The sequence below is a fragment of the Pseudoliparis swirei genome, chromosome 10 (assembly GCF_029220125.1).
Source record: "Pseudoliparis swirei isolate HS2019 ecotype Mariana Trench chromosome 10, NWPU_hadal_v1, whole genome shotgun sequence".
Classification (NCBI taxonomy): domain Eukaryota; kingdom Metazoa; phylum Chordata; class Actinopteri; order Perciformes; family Liparidae; genus Pseudoliparis; species Pseudoliparis swirei.
Genome location: NC_079397.1, coordinates 9,955,938 through 9,979,875, shown reverse-complemented (window position 1 = coordinate 9,979,875; position 23,938 = coordinate 9,955,938). Strand labels below are relative to the sequence as shown.

The 23,938-nt window shown below is 47.0% G+C and overlaps 1 protein-coding gene across 3 annotated transcripts in view; it reads right to left on the bottom strand.

Annotated features, from left to right (window-relative positions):
• Window positions 1-1,154: 1,154 nt before the first annotated feature.
• Window positions 1,155-23,938, bottom strand: part of tbc1d22a (TBC1 domain family, member 22a) — a 113,684-nt gene continuing 90,900 nt past the window's right edge. For all 3 annotated transcript variants that reach the window (XM_056424453.1, XM_056424455.1, XM_056424454.1), the window contains 2 exons: window positions 21,457-21,552; window positions 1,155-4,393 (listed from right to left, as the gene is read on the bottom strand). In XM_056424453.1, the coding sequence (XP_056280428.1) occupies window positions 4,265-4,393; window positions 21,457-21,552 (225 nt within the window). In that variant the 3' untranslated portion in view covers window positions 1,155-4,264. The remainder of the gene's footprint in view (window positions 4,394-21,456; window positions 21,553-23,938) is intronic.

The following is a 23,938-nucleotide window of genomic DNA, read 5'->3' as shown; positions in this document are numbered from 1 at the left end:
ATATATGTTGGTTTTTTTCCCACATTAAATGTGCAGCCAGGAGTCATTTTCCATTCAGCGCCCGACGCGTCTGCTCTCCTCCGTTTACCTCGGCGCCAACTTGAAATTGAAACCGATTTACATCACAGTTTTCCAGCGCGTCTTAAAAATCCTCTCCGGAGACGTCCTCAATCTGCGTGTTATCCCTCATCGGGACAACAACCCCGCCGCCGCGCGAGCTCCTCTCCTTCACAAATTGAATCGGGGAAATGTTTTTTGTGCACAGGCTTTCAAAAACAAATCCACGTCAGTGCCGCGAAGTCTGCCTCGACATTTGCGCCCCGGTGATCCCGGAATGAAGGAACACTTTCCCCGTGCGAGCCCCCGCTGGTTTACAGGCCCCGGTGCATTGTGGGAGTTAGGAGGGCATCGAGAGGCTGATGCTGTAGCGACACACTGTACAAACACGGCTTAACAAATACATATAAAGAGGAGAATGGCCGAGAGGAAAACAATAAAGGAACAGCGGATTTTGCTAATATTTGCACTTTATCTATATTTTATATGTTTTGGCGTCATGGTGCTCCAGCTGGCCCTTTGTTGGCACCCCTTTCATCTTTCTTCACGCATTAGTGCGTGTGTGCGTGCACGTGTGTGTGTGTGCTGGCACTTTCCTGCGACCATTGTTGGTTTTAATGTATTTTTAATTTCCCACAAAGTGACTGGAGTCCTCGGTGACCGGCACTCCATAATTGGCTGCCTGTGTAAACATCAGTCAGCCTAACGAGAGCGCGGGAGCTTCTGCTGTGGGCTGAAGCACGCGCACACACACGCGCGCACACACACACACAGAGAGAGAGACAGAGACAGAGCGAGAAGGATCTCATTAACCAAGCTAGTGCTGCCGTTTCCTCCGGGGGATCAGGCGAGAAGTGTTTACCTGTTACACCGTGTGTATGGGAGATGTGTGTGAATACCACGGATACAATTAGCTGCGTGTGGCACATTAGCGCAGCCGTTAGCCGCGGCACGGCTAATGCATGCGCAGACACGATCTGCATTGCTTCTTCATTCTCAGCGTATTAAGAAGGTCACTCGGGGGGCATTGCAATATCCCACGCGCGCGCGCGCACACACACACACCGAGGAAACACAAACACACACATGACGCCTCGTTCAAAGCAATGTTGTCATATATAGGATTTATTTACACTTTCTATTTACAGATTTATGTTTCAAAATCTTCTCTGTACACATTTTTAAATTCGAGAACCACGACTCGCGTCACCCACATGTTCGAGTATTATTAGATTTCTTTTTTCTCCGGGTACTCAAGAGGCAAAAGACATGAAGCAAAAAGACATGGAGCAAAAGATGTGGAGCGAAAGATGTGGAGCAAAAGACGTGGAGCAAAAGACGTGGAGCAAAAGACGTGGAGGGTTTCAGTTGGGTTTAATAAACATATTCTCATGTTTGGAGAAGGTGAGAAAAAAGAACAAAATAGATAAACTATCCTAATGATTCGAGGGGAGAGAGAGAGAGAGAGAGGGGGGCTGAAGTCTACTGTTTTTTGTCCGTGATTCAAACAAACACACACACACACAGACGTACCCCTTTCTCTATATACATAACCTGTAACCGCACAAACTAATATAGTGAGCTAATGGTGTGACAGGATCTCAGTAGTAAGTTGGAGCTTCCTTACACTTTCCTTTACTCGTGTTTTTGGTTTTGGAAAGGCAAAAAACACAAAAACACCACCTCACTGCGGCCCCATGCACAGCGCTTCAACAGGTGGAGAAGTCCAAAGGCAGACAGGCTGCTGCTCCTCCTTACGATCGCCCTTCAGGGGAGGTGCACCATCGAGTTGGAGCTCTTTAAATGCCCAGAGAATTATCAAAATGTTCATGTTGGCGGCTCACACATACACACTCACACCAGTCTGGTCTTATCACAGCAAATGCAAAATGTCAAACTATTGCTTCCAAAGAAAATGTAAATCCCACCACGTCACGTATCCAGAGTCAGGCACAACTTAACAGGCTTGTCATGTAAACGGCATTAAAAAAAAATAAAACCCCAAAACCCGAAGACAAATGTTTGAAAACGCGCCGATTGAAAGAATAAATCTCATACAAAAAGAGAGGGAGTGGGAGATAGCGAGAGAGAAAGAGAGAGAGAGGGAAGGCTATAGACTCTAAAATGAAGTGCAGATGAGGAGGCTGCTGCTGAAACTGCTGCAGATCGAGTCAAATAAAATAAGATGGTGTCCTTGGTGTGATCAAAGACTGACAGCTCTCACAGAAAGAAAAAAAGAAGCTGAAACTTCAAAAAGACCCCCCCCCCCCCTCCCCCTCACACACCGTCTTTGGGCCGGGTGACAATAATGGATCCTGGTGGAGACGGAGGAGGAGACTCCAGACGCTAACAGCTGTGTCTCCCCCCCCCCCCCCCCACACACACACTCCTCCCAACATGACACCAATATGGTGCTAGTGACTCTGGGTAAGGCGTCCCATGTGCTCGCCATGAACGGAGCAGCAAAGGCAAGGAGACAGTCGGCGTGGAGCGAGGGAGGTGGAGGAACAATTAAGGGAGGTGGGGGAACCATGAGGGAGGTTGGGGAACAATGAGGGAGGCGGGGGAACGATGAGGTTCCGGTTCCACGCACCTGCAGCTCGTTATACCTAACGGGGATCTGCATTAAAAAAGGCTGAGTCATGTTTCCGTCACATTTTTAAAGCCATGATTCGCCTCCATTTAGTTCCATTAGCGTTCGTCCCTTGGTGAAGTAAAGAGGCTTTTGAAAAACGTTAAAATCAGATACATTGTTCTAGACCAGTTGGGAGGGGGAGGGGGACTCACCAACACTCTGATTACCTGTTGCAGAATATGGAAACAGATTTGGTTACACATGATTTTTTTGGGGGCCTGACTGCTGTTCTCTCTGTTGGGTTGAAGATTAAAGTTTTTACCGTTTCTCTTTTTTTAGGTGGAACTTTTGTGTGCAGTCAGCGTGTAATGTTTGGACTCATTCTGTAACCGATGCGCCGCCACCTCACACATCTCGTCTGGGCTCACTGTCGGGGGCCCCAAAATGCTCCGATGAGCGACTCCTGAAACGGATTCTCAGCGAGATCTCAACGACTCGTCGGCGCCGCCGCCGAAACTCACACATGACGACATCATGGGAGGAAGAGGAGTTTTTTTTCTTCCTTTGCGGCCCAAAAGACAGATGGAGAGGAAGGGGAGAGTAAACAAAGACAGCATGTTTCTTAATTAAGGCAAAATTGTTCATTTGGAACTTGACTTCAGAAACGACCCCGTGAAGAAGCAGCTTTCTTTTTTCTGCGAGGGCGATTCCATTTTGGAGGTGAACTTTGACCCCGTACTGGTGTGTGCATGTCGTGTTCTGAGGTAGGCCTGGGTTGGGCTTATAAGACGTGGGATGGGCGTTCATGTATGAGCGGGTTGAGCGAGGATGAGTAGCGTTCTTCCTCCAAGTGGCTCACGAGCCTCTCGCCTCCGCGACACCACGATGTCGCGGCGGCTTGAGTTGGTGTTTATGGTTTGTAGAAGGAGGGAGTCATGTTTCCCATCGCATCCTCTCTCTCTCTCTTTCTGTGTGTGTGTGTGTAAAGTCCGATCGGTGCAGAAAACAAACTGTCACACAGCAGCAAGAGGAGGAGGAGGAGGAGAAAAAAGGAAAGTAAAACAGAGGAGGTTGTGTTCTTCCAGGCGGTGTTGTGACCCAGAGAGCGGGCTCAGACGTGTAAACCATCGAGTGCAAAATTCCCTTCGGCCCTCTTTCTTTGTCTTTTGCAACAACAACAAAAAAATAATAGTCACACTTTGGCCTCGGGAGACAAAGCTCAATGTATTGCCATAAAACTCCCGGCGGTGCCGAGGTCGTCCACTAGGGGGAGTCAGCTTGAGCGGAAACAAACTCCGAAAAATAAATAAAAAGAATTATACAAAAATAAAAAGTCGCAGTCATCGGCGATGAAGAAGGTTCTGCGCCCCCGGACTGAAGGAGTGCACATCGGAGGGAAAAAAACTAACTTTAAAAAAAAGGCTCCACGTCGTCGTGTTAAAATGCTACGCCGCCGCCGCCGCCAGTCCACTCAAATCTCTTAGTAGCTGAAAAGCCCGTCGGGCAACGTGGGAAAGGGAGGTTTAGAAAAAGGGGGGAGGTTCTTCCCCGTAGGAATAGAGGCCTCGTAGTTCAGGAGACGAGGAGGGATAAGAGGGGGGGGGGGGGGGCAGCTGCAGAGAGCCACGCTCATCATCTCTTGTAGTGGTTGGGCGCGTCAGCGAAGGCAAACTTCAACCTGTAGGCTTCAGCCAGCAGGACGCTCACTTCCTCATTGCCCCAGTGCATCGTGGGAAGGTTCTGCAGGAGGATCATCAGACCCTGCCGGGGGAAGAAGAAGAACAAAATGAGTACAATCAGAGCCGTTGTTATTTGGATAACATTTGCTTATTCCAGCGTCTCGAATGTGATGATTTCTCTTTTCATCTCACTAAATTGAATATTATTGGGTTTCGTTCGGCGGACAGTTTGAAGATGTGACCTCGTTGCAACGGCTCTTTTTCTCACTATTTTCTTATGTTTGATGATCAAACGACCAAAACATAAATGGAGAAAATAATCCAGTTTGACTTGACAATGTGCTTTCACTACGGCGTCCGCCCCACTGCGACACATTTGTCCTGTTCTTCCGTTTCAGATTTATTCTTTTACCATCGAAGCACTCAACATGTGTGAGACCGCTAACGAACACCAGGTTAAAAGGTGATCAGATGTCAGTATCTGAGGAACGGAGCCAGATGCAGATTACATGCTAATAAGCGGGTATGAATGGGGCCACATTTATACTTTTATTCGAAAAGTACAAAGCCCAAAACCATATTAAACCTCCTAAATGCGTCGACAGCGTTATTACAAGCTGCGGTTGCATCTGGAGTCCCACAAACCCTTCGGGGGTGATGCCAGTGCAGCAGACAGACACAGTTCCACTTGCTCTCGGCTTCTTCTGGGGTGTCGGAGTGTGACACCGCGGTTGTTAACTCAGTCAAAGTGCTATAATAACAGTTGGGAGAGAGAGAAAAGATAAAGAGGTGGGGAAAAAGGGAATCAGGAAAGACGGAATAAAGTGTGGAGCGCGAGCCTTTCCCCAGATTCTTGTTCTGTACTTTACCGAGAAGACAGACAACAGCGACGTACACACTCGCAGGTTTAATCTCGCCATCTAATACCTCCCTCTCAAAGCAGAATGAGACTGGTTAGCAGGGAGACAGCCTGAATCTCTGAGTGTGTGTGTGTGTGTGTGTGTGTGTACGTGCAGCCTGTGTATCCGTGTACTGGGAGCTTTCGACATCATGGCTGAAATGATTGCCGTGACAACAGGGTTTACGACCAATCCGGGTGTTGATAATCACATCGAAAAGGACAAGTCTCGTCTGGTCTTTCGCGCTGCTGCCCCCCCCCCCTTACAGAAAGTATTTCAACACTTGTCGAATCCTTTCCTTTCCTCCGTGTCAGTGTATAAAAGTAAATAAATTACCCCCCCCCCTCAAGTCAACCTACACAGAGCTGTATATTCTCGACGGCGAGGCTCCCTTTCCGTGTTACGTTCCCCTCCTACGTATTAAATTGATGGCGTTTGGCTCCATTACACATTTTTTTTCCCCCTTCCTCGCACATTTTTAACGAGCCGGTGAGACGACCCGGATGACTTCTCCACAAAAAAAGCATTTGCATTTCCGAGGGAGGGGAGAAAAGTACAAGTTTCCCACCAACTAATTAACTTCAAATCTGCCGTCCTGGACACATTTCACACATTTTAAGGCCGCAGCTGCGTTTCAACTCTGCCCCCTGAACACCTTCCACGGTGGCTCTCAGGTCTCACAGGAACTAAGCGTTGAAAGAGCAGCCGGTAACTGGCGACAAGCCAACGCGGCCGCCCGTGTGGTCAAACGGAGTGACCGGACTCCCTCTGCAGCTCCTCGTCGCGATCCAGCTGCTTGTTAATGCTGCACTTACACAAATGCAATAATAGATGCCCCCCTCCCACCCCCAGCCCCCACCTTTGAGAAGGAGACCTGGACCGTGACTTTGAAAGGGCTGGACTGCTCCCTCGCTGTGAGGGATGGAGCGGAGGAAGGAAGGAGGAGAGGCGGCAGCCTGATCAGGATTCAGCTCGCCTTTCTTTCATCTGTATTCAATAGAGCATCACTATCCCCCCCCCCCCCCCTGTTCATCACTCGCCCTCTCTCCAGTCCTCACACACAGGAGATGCAACAATGTGGCTCACAGCTAAACGGGCCGCGTATGTTCGATTAAGTTACGTGTGCTCACGTGACACCAATCAGATGCTCAATAAACACATACGAGCCCCGCTGAACATCCGTCAGGCCCGTTGAGCTGAGTACAAACAGCATTTAGAGCATTTAGTTGGTAACAAAGAGGCAGCAGGTTCAAAAGAAGAAGAGGACGTGTTCGTACTAGAATCAGTTCCATCGCATGTGGTCCATGTGCGTTACGTATTCATGTGAGTGGGAAGTGCTCTGCACACCGCCCTGTGGGCCCTGGATGCCTGGGGCGACACAATGCACCTCCACAACTGTACTTCACTGCCGCAGGCGCTTCAGGAATCCCCCCCCATGTTCCCTATGGAATAACAACACTGTATCCTAAATACACATGACTTGATATATGTTGAGGAGCTTCGCTACACGAAAAGGTGGATTGTTTTCCTCAGTTTTATTTTATTCATTTCGGAAGGCTCGGATGCTGTTGATGCCGATTTAAAGCAAACCTTTAAAACAAGGGGTGGGAAATGTTGGCTTGTGTATTTTAGACAGCAACAGTCAAAGTAATTCAAGTACTGCCTAAATAACGTTAACATGTTTATTTGATCTCTTCTTATTGTCCATCTGTAAAGGGACAATCCTTTTCAATCTGCTGCACTGCAGGAGAGACGCGTGAAGAATGTTTTTCCTGTCCGTGTGGATATGAGCGCTGATGACGGCAAAGACAAGCAATGCGCAGCAGACACTGGGAGCCCCGTCCGGTCCACTAAGACACCGGCAGACTGCAGGAAGTGAACGGGAAACACTGGAGGAGACAGAGAAACGACGAGCCAGAGACGGCGAGCACCGGCGAGACGCTTGTCTGATGTAAACAAGACGAGCCGACAGCCGGCCCTCGTGTCGACAACGTGCTACGTCAGCCTCCACACCAAAGAGATGGAGAAGTTGCAGAAGTTGAAATCCACCACGCGTTACCATGAGGTAGACTCATAGTGCGATGCATACCAGAGCGTGGAAACACAGTGTGTGTGTGGTTCTTTATTGCCATGTGTGCATTACCACGAGGGCTCCCGGTAATAATGGAGCTCAGAGTCAAGTACCGACAAAGTGCCTTTGTAAATTCCTTCCCCGTCCCCTCGCCTTTTCTGTTGATTTATATAAATCAACAATGGGCTCTAATTTCTTCGCTGCAGAAGGACCAACCATGGGTGTCTAATCAAGTCCCGCTTCGAGTGCACCGGCCGCTGGGCAACGCACCCAAACAAACGCCCGCCGCACAAGTGCACGCGCCCGCGGTGGCTAAGGAGCTTCATTAGGAGCGGAGTTCTGCGTGGCAACCATCTGCCGGCTATCACTTCAGCTGGGCTAATGACTTTAATTCGGTTTAATTGCATACATCTCGCTGACGGGGGGGTGGAGGAGAGAGAGAGAGAGAGAGAGACGCTGCACTCACTCCACACAGGTGGCAACACTCAACGCTCAGAGGCCACACGTGTTTGCGTGAACGGGCAATGCATTGAAGCCGACGTATGCTTAGCTTGTGGGTAGTAAAGGTGTGTGTGTGTGGGGGGGGTATATGGAATAAATCACTGAAAAAGATGATAGTTAAGGTCATGTCACGGCAGGAAAAGGAGTCAGAGATGTGCATTTATGCGAACTCTAGGTGTGTAAGGCGTATATGTAGGTAGCCTTAAGAGAGAGAGTATGTGTGTGTGTGTGTGTGTATGGATCTTTATTTATTTGGGCATGAATACCCATTCATCCCACCATTACTGTATACAGTTGGCCACAAAAGGAAGGCAATTAGCCCTCCGTCTCCTCGGCTGAAAGTGGTTAACGGGTATCAATAGCGAGCGGAAAGCAGAGCGTCGATAGAGCCGCTGCTCGGGCGCAACAGAAGAGGACGGGGTCACGCAATGAACATGCACAGACAGCGGTCGTGTTTATGGTTTTAACCTGCATCTGAACACACACACACACACACACACAAACACCCAATCAAAGCCCACTGTGAACCAAATGGCCTGTTTGCTGTCAGAGTGAGATGCTTCGTGAAGGGCGTACGATGACGGACCAAAGTCACGAGAGGTGCCTGCCTTCATTGCTGCAGCATCAACGGTACGACTCCCCCATGAAAGCCCCGGAGAAATTAACACGGGGTGTATGTGTGTGTGTGTGTGTGTGTGTGTGTGTGTGTGTGTGGGAGCTCACCAACAGACGGGTGCTAGAAATGGAACCCGAGCGGTCATTCTACGTGTATTCTTCCACCACCGACCCTCCTTCAACCAGCACATCTCATGGGCGCTCGCACGCGGGCGGCCGGCTGGCGGTGATGGTGTTTTGCAGCACCCTGAGGCGTAATGGGCCTCGCCGCGGCTCAGCCGGGGCCATTAGCTCGCTGTAGTTCGTGTAATTACACAAAATGGGCACTCTGGCAAACAGTGGGTGCTAATGGGCGAGCGGGACACTGCGGCGGGCGCGGGCAGCCGGCGCCGACGCAGGACGGCAGAGCCAAGTTGTCTCGTGAAGAAAAGTTTGGCCGGGGTAAGATGGGCGTGTCGCAGCTGCCACACGCGGGTAGAGCGCCGCGCCTCTTAATGCCCCGTCTCAGAAAGATAAGTCACTCGGTCGCGTGGCAGCCCGTTAGCTCACTTTAAGTCCCCTATGCGGAGAACAATTATTTATATAGCGCCGTTCCCCTCGTCAGATAACGGAAACGGTATAACATTGTTATTTAATCACCCGTGGCAGTGTGCGTGTTTACCGCCAGTCGTTCCGAAGCTTCTGCAATTCGATTAAATACCTATGATGGTACAGTTCTACACGGCCATCGTTGAGTCCATCATCTGCTCCTCCATCACCGTCTGGCACCCTGCAGCCACAGCCAAAGACAAGTGCAGGCTGCATCGGCATCCGCTGGCGAGAGGGTTATCGGCTGCAATCTGCCTTCCTCCAGGTCCTGTTCACTTCCAGGTCACTGAAGCGGGCCAGAAAGATTGTCGCCGACCCTCCCACCTGGACACTCCTGTTCGAGTCCCTCCTCGGGAGGCCAGGCTGCGTCCATCATGACCACGACCTCCCGCCCACCAATAGCTTTCGGCGGTCATCAATGGGACCCGGACTGACTGACTGTCACCCCAGGACTACCACCTCTTCCACCTTCCTCTCCTCCTTTCCCTCCTTCTTCCTCTTCCTCCTCCTCCCTCTCCTCCTCCTCCTCCCTCCCTCCTTGCGTTGATTGTTGTTTGTCATGTCCAAATGTTGCACCTTCCACCAAAAAAAATTCCTCGCTTGTTTGTGAAAACATTCATTCTTTGGCAATAAACCTGTTTCTGATTCTGATTCTGATTCTGATGTCATTCAAACAAAAAGGAAAAATGAATGACAACAAGTACACAAGAGACACGCTGATGCCTATCACCTAATTTCTCTTTATTTTTAATTTTTTTGCTTTACCACAGTTTAATCAGCAGCGGTAAGAAAAGAAAAAAATGTCATTGTTGTTGCCGTGCAGGCGAGTCGGGTTCAGACGGAAAACAGAGACGCGCGTTCACACCTCGTCTGTCTTTGGTCTCGGCCGCCGGCTCATGACAGGTTCGCGACCTCTGGGATGAATGCGGCCGGGAGCCTGAAACAGTCGCCCGTGGTTCACTCTGCGTATCGAAAGCCTTTCGCGGCGATATTTCACTCGGCTCTCGAGCGGTTCGGCACGCACAAACTGCAAAGTTAAGGAGCGAGTAGATATTTAACCATTTGGCCTTTCTGCCTGCGCCGTCGCCGCCCGAACACGCGTGTTTGAAGTGCGCTAAACCACCTCAGACTGCGGAGCATCGCCCCGACCGCCGCGCCGCAGAGAATCGGCTAAATACGAACGAGGGCCGGGGCGCTCGGCCGCGAAGAGGCCGTCGGCGCTTTAACATGCTAGATTCTTCAAAATGAAAAATCGTACTCCAGCCGTCACCCACTGCCAAGTTCAGAAAGTGTAATGCCGCCCGAATGAACGGTTCATGATCCCTGGTAAAAGAAAAAGAAAGAAAGCATGTTTTTAAACAACCAGGGGCAGAAATGCCTCAGTTCTCATTTAAATCAAAAAAATTCAATATGCATGTCTCAGTTCATGACCCAGCCCATTCCTCAAATCATCTTTGTAACCCCACCTCTTTTAAAAAAAAAAATCTATTCCTCCCTCCTGCTGCTGCTGCTGTTCATTCCTCACCAGCGGGTCGATATTTCTGTTTATTTGGCATTTTTGTGTCTTAACCGAGTCGAGCAGGGGAGCATGCGGTTGGCTTCTGGGCTGACGGAACCTCTACAGTTATTCTGTTATCTTTAGCCACCCCCCAAGAACAGCTTTAAAACTCAGACTCTTCCTATCTCTATTCCCCTCTCTTTTGTGGATAAACCTCAGCCAGCGAACAGACCGAAGGCTAATCATCCCACACACGATTATCCGCCGCTGATGAACGCTTCTCGGAGACTCCCGGCAGCGGCGAACTTGGGCTTGCATGCACTCATCAACGCGTCTCCACGGCAAAAACCCACTTACTTACTTCCCCGCTATACCTCAACGTCACGCCGTGACTAATCGCCACCGACCTTCCCGAGGTCATCAGGAGCGTGCGCAGCAAGAGCTTCACGGTGAACTACAGCCGTCAGTGATGGAGAGCGTGTAGGTGGGAGGAGAGCGAAGAAAGGGGGATGTCAGAATAAAAAAAAGGCAGGGCTACGTAATTAACTTCCAACATATTTAAGTCCCCTTTCACCCCTTCAAACCGCGCGACTTCCAGTTTCCGAGCATTTGTCCTGGCGCCCCGACAGGGACACACTTTGTCCTGGTATTTAGAGCGAGTGAATTTAGTTTCGCCCCCCCCCAAAATAAACATGAAAAGAAGTGTCGTCGCCAAGCACAACAACGGTTTTATGAGGACGAGGGTTGCTGCGAATAAACACTGATGACGTCTTTTTCATCTTTTATATCAGTGTGCAGTGGCAACAGTGGCATGGAAAGCACACGCATGTATTATATGTGCAGGACATTAGCATAGTTCAAGTTGAAAATAAGTTAATTGCACAACATTTTCTCCCAGCAGAAAAAAAGATGGGTAAAAGACACCGGCGGCCAACGTCCCCCATTGTTGTGTCTGTGTATCGGGAGTTTTGTTTGATGCTCTAATGAGGCTTCCACTTTTCCAAACCCGAGTCATTTGGATGTATTCGATGTGTGCGGATGCTGCAGTTACTAACGGAGGCTTCAGATCAAATATACATCATCACACTCCCATCACGAGGATAAAAAATAAAAAATACAGTACTTTAAATCAACTCGCTGGCAAACCATCGTTTCCCAAATTGAATTCCAGACAGAATATAAGAATTCATCTTCAACAGAGTGCTGACATTTCCAGAACAGTCCAGTTCCTCTGGCGTGCCCTCCGTTGGCGCGGCGGCCTAACCCGAGGCGTTCTCCGCACGCAACTGATCTGAGGACAGACGCTGACATTTACAAAAGGTCCACAGTTTTTCCACACGGCATTAATTAAAGTGAAAACAAATCTTGGCCTCCCCTCCTTCGCTCCTCCAAGCCCTTCGCTTCCTCTCCTCGCTTCAGCTCCCCCTGCTTGTCGGCGGGGAGAAAACTGTAGCGACTGTCGGATTCCATTTACACCGTGCTAATAGGTTCGCTTTCACATTAACGATCGCGGTGTGTGTGTGTGTGTGTGTGGGGGGGGGACCTCACGACGGGGACTGTTCAGCAACGCTCACTAATGAAATCTCGGGAAAACCGAGACGGACGGAGATCAAGAAGTTCCACAGACGGCCACCAAATCCACGCCGACGAATGGGAGCTCGCTTTTGTTCGTGAATGGACACGCGTGTTCATTTACACGCTGAACCTCAAACATGATAAATCTACTTCACACCTTCGACAAGTTCCACCAAGTAATCATTAATGAGGTAGGTCTAATATATGGTAAAATATATACTTTTAGCTGCTAGAAAATGGAATATAGTTTTACATTACCAAGTGCAAAGGGGGAGTTTTATATTATGTATGTTAAGGTTCTCTGATGCATAAAAAAAACATTCACCATTAGAGATGGAAAAAGAGAAAGCATAGGGAGGATACAGTACGTGTGCATAGATATGGAAGCTGCCGTTTTATTTACACTCTGATTGAAATGCGATGAATCGCTTCACTACCACTCACAAAAATCTGAGTTTGAGTTGGATCATTATGCAGAGCACTTTGGGAAAAATGAAAGCATTTGAACAGATATATAAGCAAAGGGTTCGTGAAAAGGTTCCCGCTCGAGAGCCTGGAGGTATTACAACTGTGACGACAGTTTCTGAGGCCGGCGCCTTTGGAAAACAAATTGCAAAAGATGACTACATTTGCAAAGGGAGCCGTGATTCCCTTCAAGCTGGCGTTCATAACAAGTTGACATTTGTGATAAAGCCAGATTAGAACCCTCCTGACTGAATAATGGGCTGCTGGGTTGTGTTTTATTGCTGCATTTCTAAATATCGCTGTAAAAACAAGGTTGTTTCGCTGTGTCTGAACCTCGGGGCGCTTTTCAAAAAACGCACACGGCTCCATTGTCTAATTTTTCCAGGACGAGGCTCAGCGCCACAAAACGCAGGAGGTTACGGAGCGGAGTGCGGAGGCTTCTCGTCGTCATTTGAATGCAGCTCTGCGGCGGCCCCGCTGGCGTCTGCAGGTGGCCCGGACTAATGGGAAATGGCGGCGCTGACGGTGCTGGCCCGACAAAAAGAAAAACAGCAGACCTGCATAATATCTCTTCCCGCTACGCCGTGGACTGTGTGTGTGCGAGAGTGAATGTGTGAATAGAAATATACAACGTGAGAGAGAGTTGCGTTTGAGCGAGGAGTGACGTGAATAAATGAAAGTGTGTGTGTGTGTGTGTGCAGCCCCGGCCTGCAGTTAGCGGCGCTGTGCGAGCTGAGGTGGAACAGTGGAAGGCAGATTGCTTGGGGAGTGCCACACACTCCTCCTGCTCTTCATTTAGCAGCTTAACCAATACATGCCCGGAACCAGGAGAGGAGACTCACACTTACTCTCCCCACTATGTGTGATAACAACGCACAAATGATCCTTTTTTAAATGACTTTCTGCATGGGTTTTAAAATCCAGACCATTACAAGAATTAATCGTTCGTGTTCCCTCTCGTGAAGCCGGCCGGCGGTTTGTCGTCCGCCGCCGCTCCTCAATTCCACATTAAAGACAATTAGAGGGAGTGACCACACTGCATTGGGTGAGCGGCTTTAGAGGGTTATATATATATATATATATATTAGGGCTGTCAATCGATTTAAAAAAATTAACTAATTAATCGCACATTTTGAAATTCATTAATCGCGATTAAAAGGTTTTTTTTCTTCTAAAGACTAAATCTTCTAAATGAACGAATAATCCCTTCAGACAGCGTGTATTTTAGACACTTGTTTAATTGTATTCTTTTTTAAAGACAAAACTTCACAGAGCTGTGTTTTCAAAGAGGCTCCTACCTATTAAGTGCCAGCGAGGTATTTAATATTGTGGATGATGAATTGTTTCTTCAGTGAAACATCCAGATTAGTAAGAAAAGGTGTATTTGAGACCCCATTGGTCCTGTCATCTTTAACATTGAACAACAGCAGAACCAGTGGCCTTGGTGACTGACTGACATTCAAATGTGTCACGTTAACCCTCCGGAGGCTGGGGGCATGTTCTCGAGGAAGGAGGCGGACTGCCGCGGCTTGACACTCAGGAGTGCAAAAATTTCAACGCACACCGGAAGTAAACAAAGTTGCATTAATTGCGTTAAAATATTTTTGTGCGTTAATCGCGGCCAAATTAATCGCATAGATTAACGCGTTAACGCTGACAGCCCTAATATATATATATATACATGCATCAAACTAAATGGCCTCGAAAGAACAACTTGTTCTGCAACTCCCACATTTGCATTTGAGAGTTTTAACTTAGAGAAGTGGTGGAATCCATGGCACAGTATTTAGATTTGGAACCAAGACGGAAGCAATGAATTGATTTCAGCAGAGCGAAACATCGGTTCCCAACTCTGCGAAGCACCAATCGAAACCAGTAATTTCCATCTATTACACAAAACAACAAGTTAATAATGCTAACTAGCTGCTACACATCGAGTTAGCCTCGGGGCCCGGGGAAATTGGTGTCGCAATTCAGTGTAATTATACGCAGATTGACGAGAACAGGTTGGAAACGTTTATTATTTTTGATGGAAGGGCATATTGTTCGTGGGAATGCATGTCGAAGGCTGAAAAGGCATTTGGGAAATCATGAATGTGTCTGTTGGTTTGTTATTTTGACTGCCAACATCGTATTGCCTTCGGAGAGTTTCACAAAGTTTGAAATAGTTGAAGAGGTTTCTTAAGCGTTTCCAAATAAATCCCTTTAGGTGCATTTATTAAAGTTTATGGCAATCATTTTAATAGATGTCGAGACCTTTCACTAAAAATAAACACGTAAAAATGTAACTGTATGGTGCTACGAAATACTCAGGGGATTACCAAAGTCAGAAGGCCTCATCCTCTCGGGACGATGACTATCTGTAAGACATTTTAGAGCAATTTTTCCAATAAATGTAGAGATACGACATTATAAAACAAAAAATGTCATCCTCACGGTCGTGCTAGAGGAGGAATTATCCTCTGGAGACAATAAATACCTCAACAAGTTATTGTGGCAAGCCATCTATAACATGTTGAGATATTTCACTCGGTAAGGGCTTGTTGGTGCAGGTCAAAGAAAACTCAAGGACATCCAGAGGTCATCATCTGGGGACCAGGAATGTCTGAACAACATGTCAAGGGAATCCATTTATAGATTTGTTTAGACTTTTCTGTAAAAATCACGGCTGAAAACCTCGAGGTGGCGCAAGAAGAAAACACAGAGGACCACCAACGTCGGTATGCTTGGTCTTCTGGGGGGACCATCATGTCTGTCATCATTTCATGGAAATCCATCCAAGTTAGTATTTCAGACACCAGACTGGACTAAAGAGGTGGCCCGACCAACTGACACACGTTGCCATCCCCAGAAACCCTCTAATCGTGATGTCATTGATATGTGCCAAGTGTGGGGAAGAAAGAAATACCGATGGTAAGACGGAGACGAAGGGAAACAGGAAGTCAAAGCAAAAGATGAAACAGGACAGCAAACACAGAGGAATTAATACCGGAGAGAGAGAAAGACGGGAGGAGGAAGAAATGCAAACATGAGAGGAAAGTGATGCCGAGAGGGTTCTTGGATAACGCATGTTGAGATAAGAGCTGCTCAACAGGCCCTGAAGAACCTGGCAGGCCACGTTTGAACTCCGAGGCTCAGTGGATCCCAGGGAAGAATCTCTTGAAATTAAAACCGACGAGAGGAACAATCTGTCCCTTTTTCTCTTTCCTCACCGACATTAATCTGTTTCGAGAAAAGTTCTTAGGATAATTCGTTTTATTTGGTTTTCTTCTAAAATCCACAATCCCTACAAAACCACTATTTTTAATCTGAATATTTAGGATATGAATCCAGTCTGCGACACGGACAAACTGAGCCAGTGTTACAGTGTGTGTATCAGTGAAAGGATTTTAGAGGGGAACTTGAAAGAGACACCCGAGTGTGACAATCGTCTGTCTCTGTTGTTGTACTGATTGAGTTCATGCTATTGGGAATGTCCACTACCCTGAAATCATTCATAAATGTAATGAAACATAGAGGAGTGGGATAACACATGGTTTTCTGCGATAGGGTTTCGTTCTCCCTGCAGTTGAAGCCTCTATTAAGTATTTCCCGCATCCAGTGAGGACGATACTATTTCTACTCTATGGTATTCCATCATTCAGGAGTCTGGAGTCCTGGACTAGCGCTGCAGAGAAGTTTGGACCGACAGCGAAGAAAGCCACTGTGGACTTAGTTTTCAAACACTTGAACTTTGTCCAACAGCGGAGACACGGTTCTTAAAACCAGACTAAAGCTGCAGCCGTGCTGGCGGCTCTTTGAGGCTGAGCTCTCAGCGGGAGCTTTGAGCTCAGCGCTAACACCGGCACGCTAACGTGCACACGGCGGCGGTGGTAACGTGCACTTGTATGACGTAAAGGTCAACACGATGGTTTTGCTAAACACAAAGTGTCACGCGGCTGATGGTGACGTCTTTAGCGTCGCAGGTTCATTAGAATTCATCGTCTGGGGACCACGAAGGTACAAAACATGTATCGAGAAGATTGGATATTTCATTGAATGAGGGAAACCTGTGACCTGCTGAGCGAGATGAAAGTGTAGGACAGTGGATATCTGTACGACGGCACCATGACCATGGAGATCTACACAAAATGCTGTGGCAGTGGTGGAGTTGTAACGGTTTTTATATAGAATGAGAAATTCTATGTTTTAAATTAATAAATAAGAAAGACAAGAAACAAAGGAGGAGGTATGATGACTGTATTATTATTGTAACTGTAGTGCTGATTGTAAGATGTGTTATGAGTATTATAACTATAGGATGACTCGGGTATGAATGAAATGCACCGATTCTGGGATGTAGTAGGTTTCCCTTAAGAGATGGATAAAACTTCCAGGTGGAAAGAAGCTTTGATTTTGAAGTCTTTCTTTTTTTTAAACAAATTTCTCGCAATAGAGAACACACTGTAACCACAGCGAGTCCCCGCTGTGTGCCGAGCTCAAAAATACACTGCAGAAATTCATTAAAAAAAACACCTAGAACCATCTTAAGTTCAATCTGAACAAAAAGTAGGAATCATATTTGAACTCGACTGATCAGAAAAAAGGCGAGAGAGTAAGACGCGCATGAAAGTAAGAACAGATGAGTCCGTTGATGCCTCATCTTCAAACTCTCGACAGCCTCCAGTGTCTCACTCAGTGGCTGAATCCGCTTTCATCAACTGGGCTCCATCAAAAGCTCAGGTTCTTCAGAAGTGCAGCCCTCTGACTGCCGGCGTCTTTGAAGACGCCTTCTGAAGCACGGCGAGTGTGACGGAGAAGACCGAGTGGCCCCCTCGTAGAAGCTGTAATTGTATTGGTTTTATTTCCCTTTTCTTTCAACGAAACCCACCTGAAGGGAGTGACGGGAGAAAGCAGACGTGCCGGACATCGGAGGAGTCGTTTCTCATTCCAGTAACTGAATAATGTCACAATACTGGGATTCTCACAAATAAGATCCAGCATGATGGCAATTGTCACACGGTGGGAAATAGTTATTTTCCCATTTGTCAAGAAAAAATTGCTTTGTTAACAAGTGGCGGCGCAGGGTGAAGTCACTTTACCTGAAGAGGTTGTTTTTTTTCCCTCAGCCCTGTTCTTTATGAAACAATAAATATACTCCCATGTTCTCTAGAAACTCCGACAGTAATTAAATCCTCCCCGAGTTCACGTATCCAGGACTATCTCGAGAAAACATTTAGTGGGCTGGGAATGTGAGAGGGAGGAAATGGTCTGTGTGGAGCTAAACGTTAGCTTAGCTAACAAGGAGGACACGCTTATCGTTGCGGTTTGCGAGCACACAGAGCTCTTTAATACCTCTTATGAGTACCTGACTCGCAGAGAATAAAACAGGCACGGGTCATGTTATGTATGAATATATATATATATATGTTGTAATGTTATAAACCCAAACACCAGAGCGTTAGATGTTCCGACGTTTGTGGGATGTCCTCAACAAGTACAAAGTAGAGCTAGTGGTTAGTTCTTCTTTGACTCGAGCCTATTAATAAATCCTAAACCTAAATTAAACTACACCCCATTTGAAAGCCTTGTTCTTTGTCTTTCACATGCAACCTGGAAAACACTACAGCCAATTCTATTTGTGATTCTGTACCGGCCACCAGGTCCATATTCAGAGTTTATATCTGAATTTATATCAAGTTTGGTTCTTAAAACTGATAGTTATTATTGTAGGAGATTTTAATATTCATGTGGATGTTGATAATGATTTCCTTAGTGCTGCATTCATCTCCTTGTTGGACTCGATTGGCTTCTGCCAGAGAGTACAGAAACCCACTCACAGCTTTGGCCACACGCTTGATCTTGTTCTTACTTATGGCGTTGACATTGAGCATTTGAAGGTCTTACCACAGAATCCTCTCCTGTCAGACCACAACCTCATAACTTTTGAATTTATACTACCGGAGTGGACACCATTAGTCAAAAGTTTCTACACCAGATGTCTAACTGACAGTGCTGTAGCTAAATTTAAAGAAGCGATTCCTTCTGCATTTGATTCGATACCACGTCTCAATATAACAGAGGACTCCTGGTCTAACTTTAGTCCGTCCCAGATTGATCATCTTGTTGACAGTACCACAGGCTCTCTGAGAATGACACTGGACTCGATAGCCCCTCTGAAGAAGAAGACAGTGAGGAAGAGGAGGTTAGCTCCCTGGTATAACCCTCAGACCCGCAAACTAAAGCAAACGTCACGAAAGCTTGAAAGCATATGGCGTTCAACTAATCTGGAAGAATCCCGCTTAGTTTGGCGAGATAGTCTTAAAACATATAAGAAGGCCCTCCGTAATGCCAGAGCAGCCTATTACTCATCAGTAATAGAGAAAAATAAGAACAACCCCAGGTTTCTCTTCAGCACTGTAGCCAGGCTGACAGAGAGTCACAGCTCTGTGGAGCCGAGCATTCCTATAAACCTCAGTGGTAATGACTTTATGAACTTCTTTTATGAAAAGATTTTAACTATTAGGGACAAGATTAATATTCTCTTGCCCATAACCAGTGCCAATCTGTCCTCAAGTGGAATGGCCTTGGAAACCGCTGTATGCCCTGGTGTATATTTGGATGGCTTTTCTCCCATCAACCGTGACCAATTATCGTCAACGGTTTCTACTTCTAACACGTCTACCTGTCTCTTGGACCCCATCCCGACGAGGCTGCTTAAAGACGTTTAGCCTTTAATTGGCAGCTCTCTATTAGATATTATCAATGTGTCTCTGCTAACAGGCCACGTACCACACTCCTTCAAAGTGGCTGTTATTAAACCTCTCCTGAAGAAGCCCACTCTGGATCCAGAGGTATTGGCTAACTACAGACCGATCTCTAACCTCCCCTTCCTCTCCAAGATCCTTGAGAAAGTGGTCGCAAATCAGTTGTGTGACTTTCTACATCATAATAGTTTATTTGAGGAGTTTCAGTCAGGATTTAGAAAACACCACAGCACCGAGACGGCACTGGTGAAAATTACAAATGACCTCTTAATGGCAGCAGATAAAGGACTCATCTCTGTACTGGTCTTGTGAGACTTTAGTGCTGCATTCGACACCATTGACCATGACATCCTGTTACAGAGACTGGAGCAGTCGATTGGCATTTCAGGCACGGCACTAAGTTGGTTTAAATCCTATTTATCAGATCGATCTCAGTTTGTATTTGTAAACGATGACGCCTCGATAACCACCAACGTTAATCACGGAGTTCCACAAGGTTCTGTGCTTGGACCAATTTTATTTACCATATACATGCTTCCTTTGGGCAATATTATCAGGAAACACTCCATAAACTTTCATTGTTATGCAGATGATACTCAACTATATTTATCGATAAAACCAGAGGAGAGCAACCAACTCGGTAAAATTCAAGCATGTCTTAAAGACATAAAAACATGGATGACCTGCAACTTCTTGATGTTAAACTCAGACAAAACCGAAGTAATTTTAATCGGCCCTGAGCGCCTCAGAGATCAAATAATGTGGTTTCTGTAGACGGCATTGCCCTGGCATCCAACACCACTGTAAAGAATCTTGGTGTAAAGAATTTCAGTCCGGGAGGCAGACACAGTCACCTCGTTTAAGAGTAGACTTAAGACTTTCCTCTTTGACAGAGCTTATAGTTAGGGCTGAATCAGGTTCACCTGGTCCAGCCCCTTGATATGCTGCTATAGGCTTATAGCTGCTGGGGGACGTTTTAGGATGCACTGAGCACCTATCTCATCTTTTTTTTTTCTCTCCTTAGGGATGAATTTTCATCTCTGCATCACACGTTACTAACTCTGCTTTCTCCCCGGAGTCCTTTTGACTTCACGTCTCATAGGGTCCGATGACCCTATGAGACGGCATAGATCCTATCTGCTGATGGCTCATCGAGGTCTGGGTCGTGGAATTCCTGCTCCTGACTACGCCACTGTCCTGTTGAGACTCCGCCCACTGTTGAGACTCCGCCCACTCCTCTCTACCTCCATCTGCCTGATGGATCGTGGAGGTCTCCATCGTGGAATATGCCTACTATGAACTATTCATACACTCTGTCATATTCATTGAATGTATTTTAACTCTAAATCTGTCCTTCTGTACACATTACATCTATTGCACCTGTCCATCCTGGAGAGGTATCCTCCTCTGTTGCTCTCCTGAAGGTTTCTTCCCTTTTTTTCCCCCTGAAGGGTTATTTGGGAGTTTTTCCTTATCCGATGTGAGGTTTTGGGGCAGGGATGTCTATGTGTACAGATTGTAAAGCACTCCGAGACAAATTTGTAATTTGTGAAATTGGGCTATACAAATAAACTGAATTGAATTGTGGATAAGGAAATAACGTTCTTTACGGAGACGAGTCACGGAGATAAGCCCCGCCCCTCGCACAGCTTCGCAACGCTTTTGGTGTGAACGCGGCAAATGGTCGCGCGATTAAACTCACACGTTTTGGGCGTAGCATAAGAAACGATACGCGGCGGGAACCTTGGGACAGAGAAAATACACCGAAGAGGCAAAACAAGAGAGGGAGCGGCCAAAGAGCCGAGCCGATGGCGTGTGTGCGATCATATTAGAGCGTGTTGCCACCGTTAAGGAGCCAGGACCCCCAGTGAGCTGGCAACCAAAGTCACCTTCTGGCAGCTGTCGTCTGTCATCTCCTAATGCACTCACAACGACTTCTGAATCTCCCAGTTAATGACCAGTGAGTTAATGGAGAGGGATGGAGGCCACGAACAGCTCCGCGGTCTGGATTTAGATTGTTGTATATTTTTGCACACAACTGAAACTCATTTGCATCGACACAACCTACGTACGATACATCACCATCAGCGGCCGGGGATGATAACGTGTGTATTCATGTATACGTGCGCACGCCGGCCGCGCTGCTGATCTTAACGGCGCCCCCTGTGTCGTCTGCATGCACGTTACCTGGAAATCTCTCTCCTCGAGAATCTCTTTCCTCCACCTCACCAGGAAGGCGGCGCACACGTAGAGGTGGAAATGGGAGAAGCCCTCCGGTTCAGCCTGGCGAGAGAGAAAGAGAAGCATGACGATGTTGATTTACAACATGTTTCACACACACACACACACACACACACACACACACACACACACACACACACACACACACACACACACACACACACACACACACACACACACACACACACACACACACACACACACACACACACACACACACACACACACACACACACACACACACACACACACACACACACACACACACACACACACACACACACACACACACACCTCGCCTTTCATCACATTTCATTTTAAAATTGGAAAGCATTTTTTCTACATTAGTCTGCCTTACACACCAAAAGAAGGAGAAGACAGATACAAATGTATTTTTTTAAAGAATGATATAAAACATTTATCCGTCACAAACCCCCGAAAATGGACATTCGCGGGGCGACGGAGACAAAGAAAGACACGCAGCCCATTTTCTTTGCACATCTTCTTATTTCAGCCCCTCGTTATGTTTGCCGGCTCATTTTTTTTCTTTTTTTATGACTCGGCAATGAGCGGGGGAATCAAAGAGAGACAAAGGATTAGATGTTCCTTGTTCTATTCATTTTTGTTCTTCTTTCTCGTCCTCCGGAGCCCTATCAGAGGGAGGATAATTACCAGGGCCTTTAAATGAAAGTGAATAGGGAATGTATGCCCCCCCCCAAGTTGGGATGGAATATCAAAAGAGCATTTCTAATGCGTGTGTTCTGGCACGCTCGTCCGGGGAGTTTAACCACATGCTGTGCATGATGGGAGCTGGGAAAAAATTCACGGCATTAAAATGTGGAATTGCACTGATGAATCTGGGCCTCCCAACTCACAGATCTAACCCCGAGTGGAAGAAACGACGCAAACACGCTGCGCTCGGCAAATAGCATGAAATCACAGATGTATTCACGGGCGTTCTCTGATGCGTCTCCTTCGATTATCATCCCGCGGGGGAAAGAAGCGACGCCGCGCTCATGTACGCCCACGTTTCACAGCCCGGTTTTAGGGAAACTGACCCTCTTTAATTCAATCCTCCGCTCCGCAGACTCTTTGGCACAGGTACGCGTCGGAGCCCCGAGGCCGCACGCGTGTTCCAATAACTCAGCCGTGTTTATCACATTTCACATCTAATTTACAGGACCGCAATTAGACGGCGAGTTGTAGCGTTAACTCATTTCCACTTTCTCTTGAGTAACCGAGCGCTGCTCTTTAACCACCACACTCGTTTGTGGGGAACAGCGAGCCATAACTCTGCAGGAATTAACAGGAACTGCCTTTCTGCTGTGATAATTGAATTTCCCTCCAGGAACGAGGCAAGAAATAATTGTGGATAGACAGATTTAAATAAGAGGAGGAGATAGTCGGGGAACATTTAAAAAAAGAAATATATATATATATATATACACACCAGCTGTATGTCTCTCCTTCTGCACTGCGCTGTGATCCTCCCTACGACTTTTTGTACGTCTCCTGTTGTTTAACTTAGTTAAACCAATTTTTTAATTTCCAAATAATTTGTCTGTGCTCGTGTTGGATTGAGAAAGTGAGTAATATAATTAAGAGTGTGGCGAGAGAGACAGACACAGAGGGAGAGAGAGTGGAGAAAGAGACACAAACAGACTGAGGGAGAGAGAGTGGAGAAAGAGAGACACAAACGGAGAGACAGAGGGACAGAGAGCGATAAACACACACACAGACATACAGACAGAGGGAGGGAGAGAGAGAGAATAGTGATGCGGGGTGTAAACTGGCAGGTGATTGGCTTGTTGGTCTAACCTTGCGCCTACAATCCAAACAACAGAAGCGAGCGAACACCCCCACGCACAAACAGATGAGCGAGTACACGAGTGTCAAACGGCAGCACAATGTTTATGCGCAAACTCCTCCCCCACACACACTTTTAATTCCCTTTCTTCCGCAGGTTTTGTGTGCGAGGTCTCGGTTGAGGGCACCGATGAACTCTCCGGCGCTGTGCGGCTCTCTCCGTCTGTCTGCCTCCTCTCCCTCCGTTTCAAATCACCTCTCCATCTATCCTCCGCTCTCATAATCTCTCGCCTCCTTCAGTCTCATTCTCCAAATGTCTGTCCGTCCTCCTCTCCTTCTCCTCTCCTCCTCCTCCTCTCTTTCTCATGTATATGACTGTAAGGAATATCCCGCTACTTGCAAAGTGATCCGTCTTCATCAACAGCTAATTCCTTTGACTTGTCACCTCCCATTTACAATGGCGCCGCGACATTAATTTGAAATGGCTTTCCTCCATTGGCTGCGGCAACTAATGACTAACGTTGACATGTTTCTGGCAAAGGGCCGTCACGATATAGGATGCACACGGGGAGATTGTGGTCAAAATAATTCACCAAAAACACGAAATAATAATACAAAATAA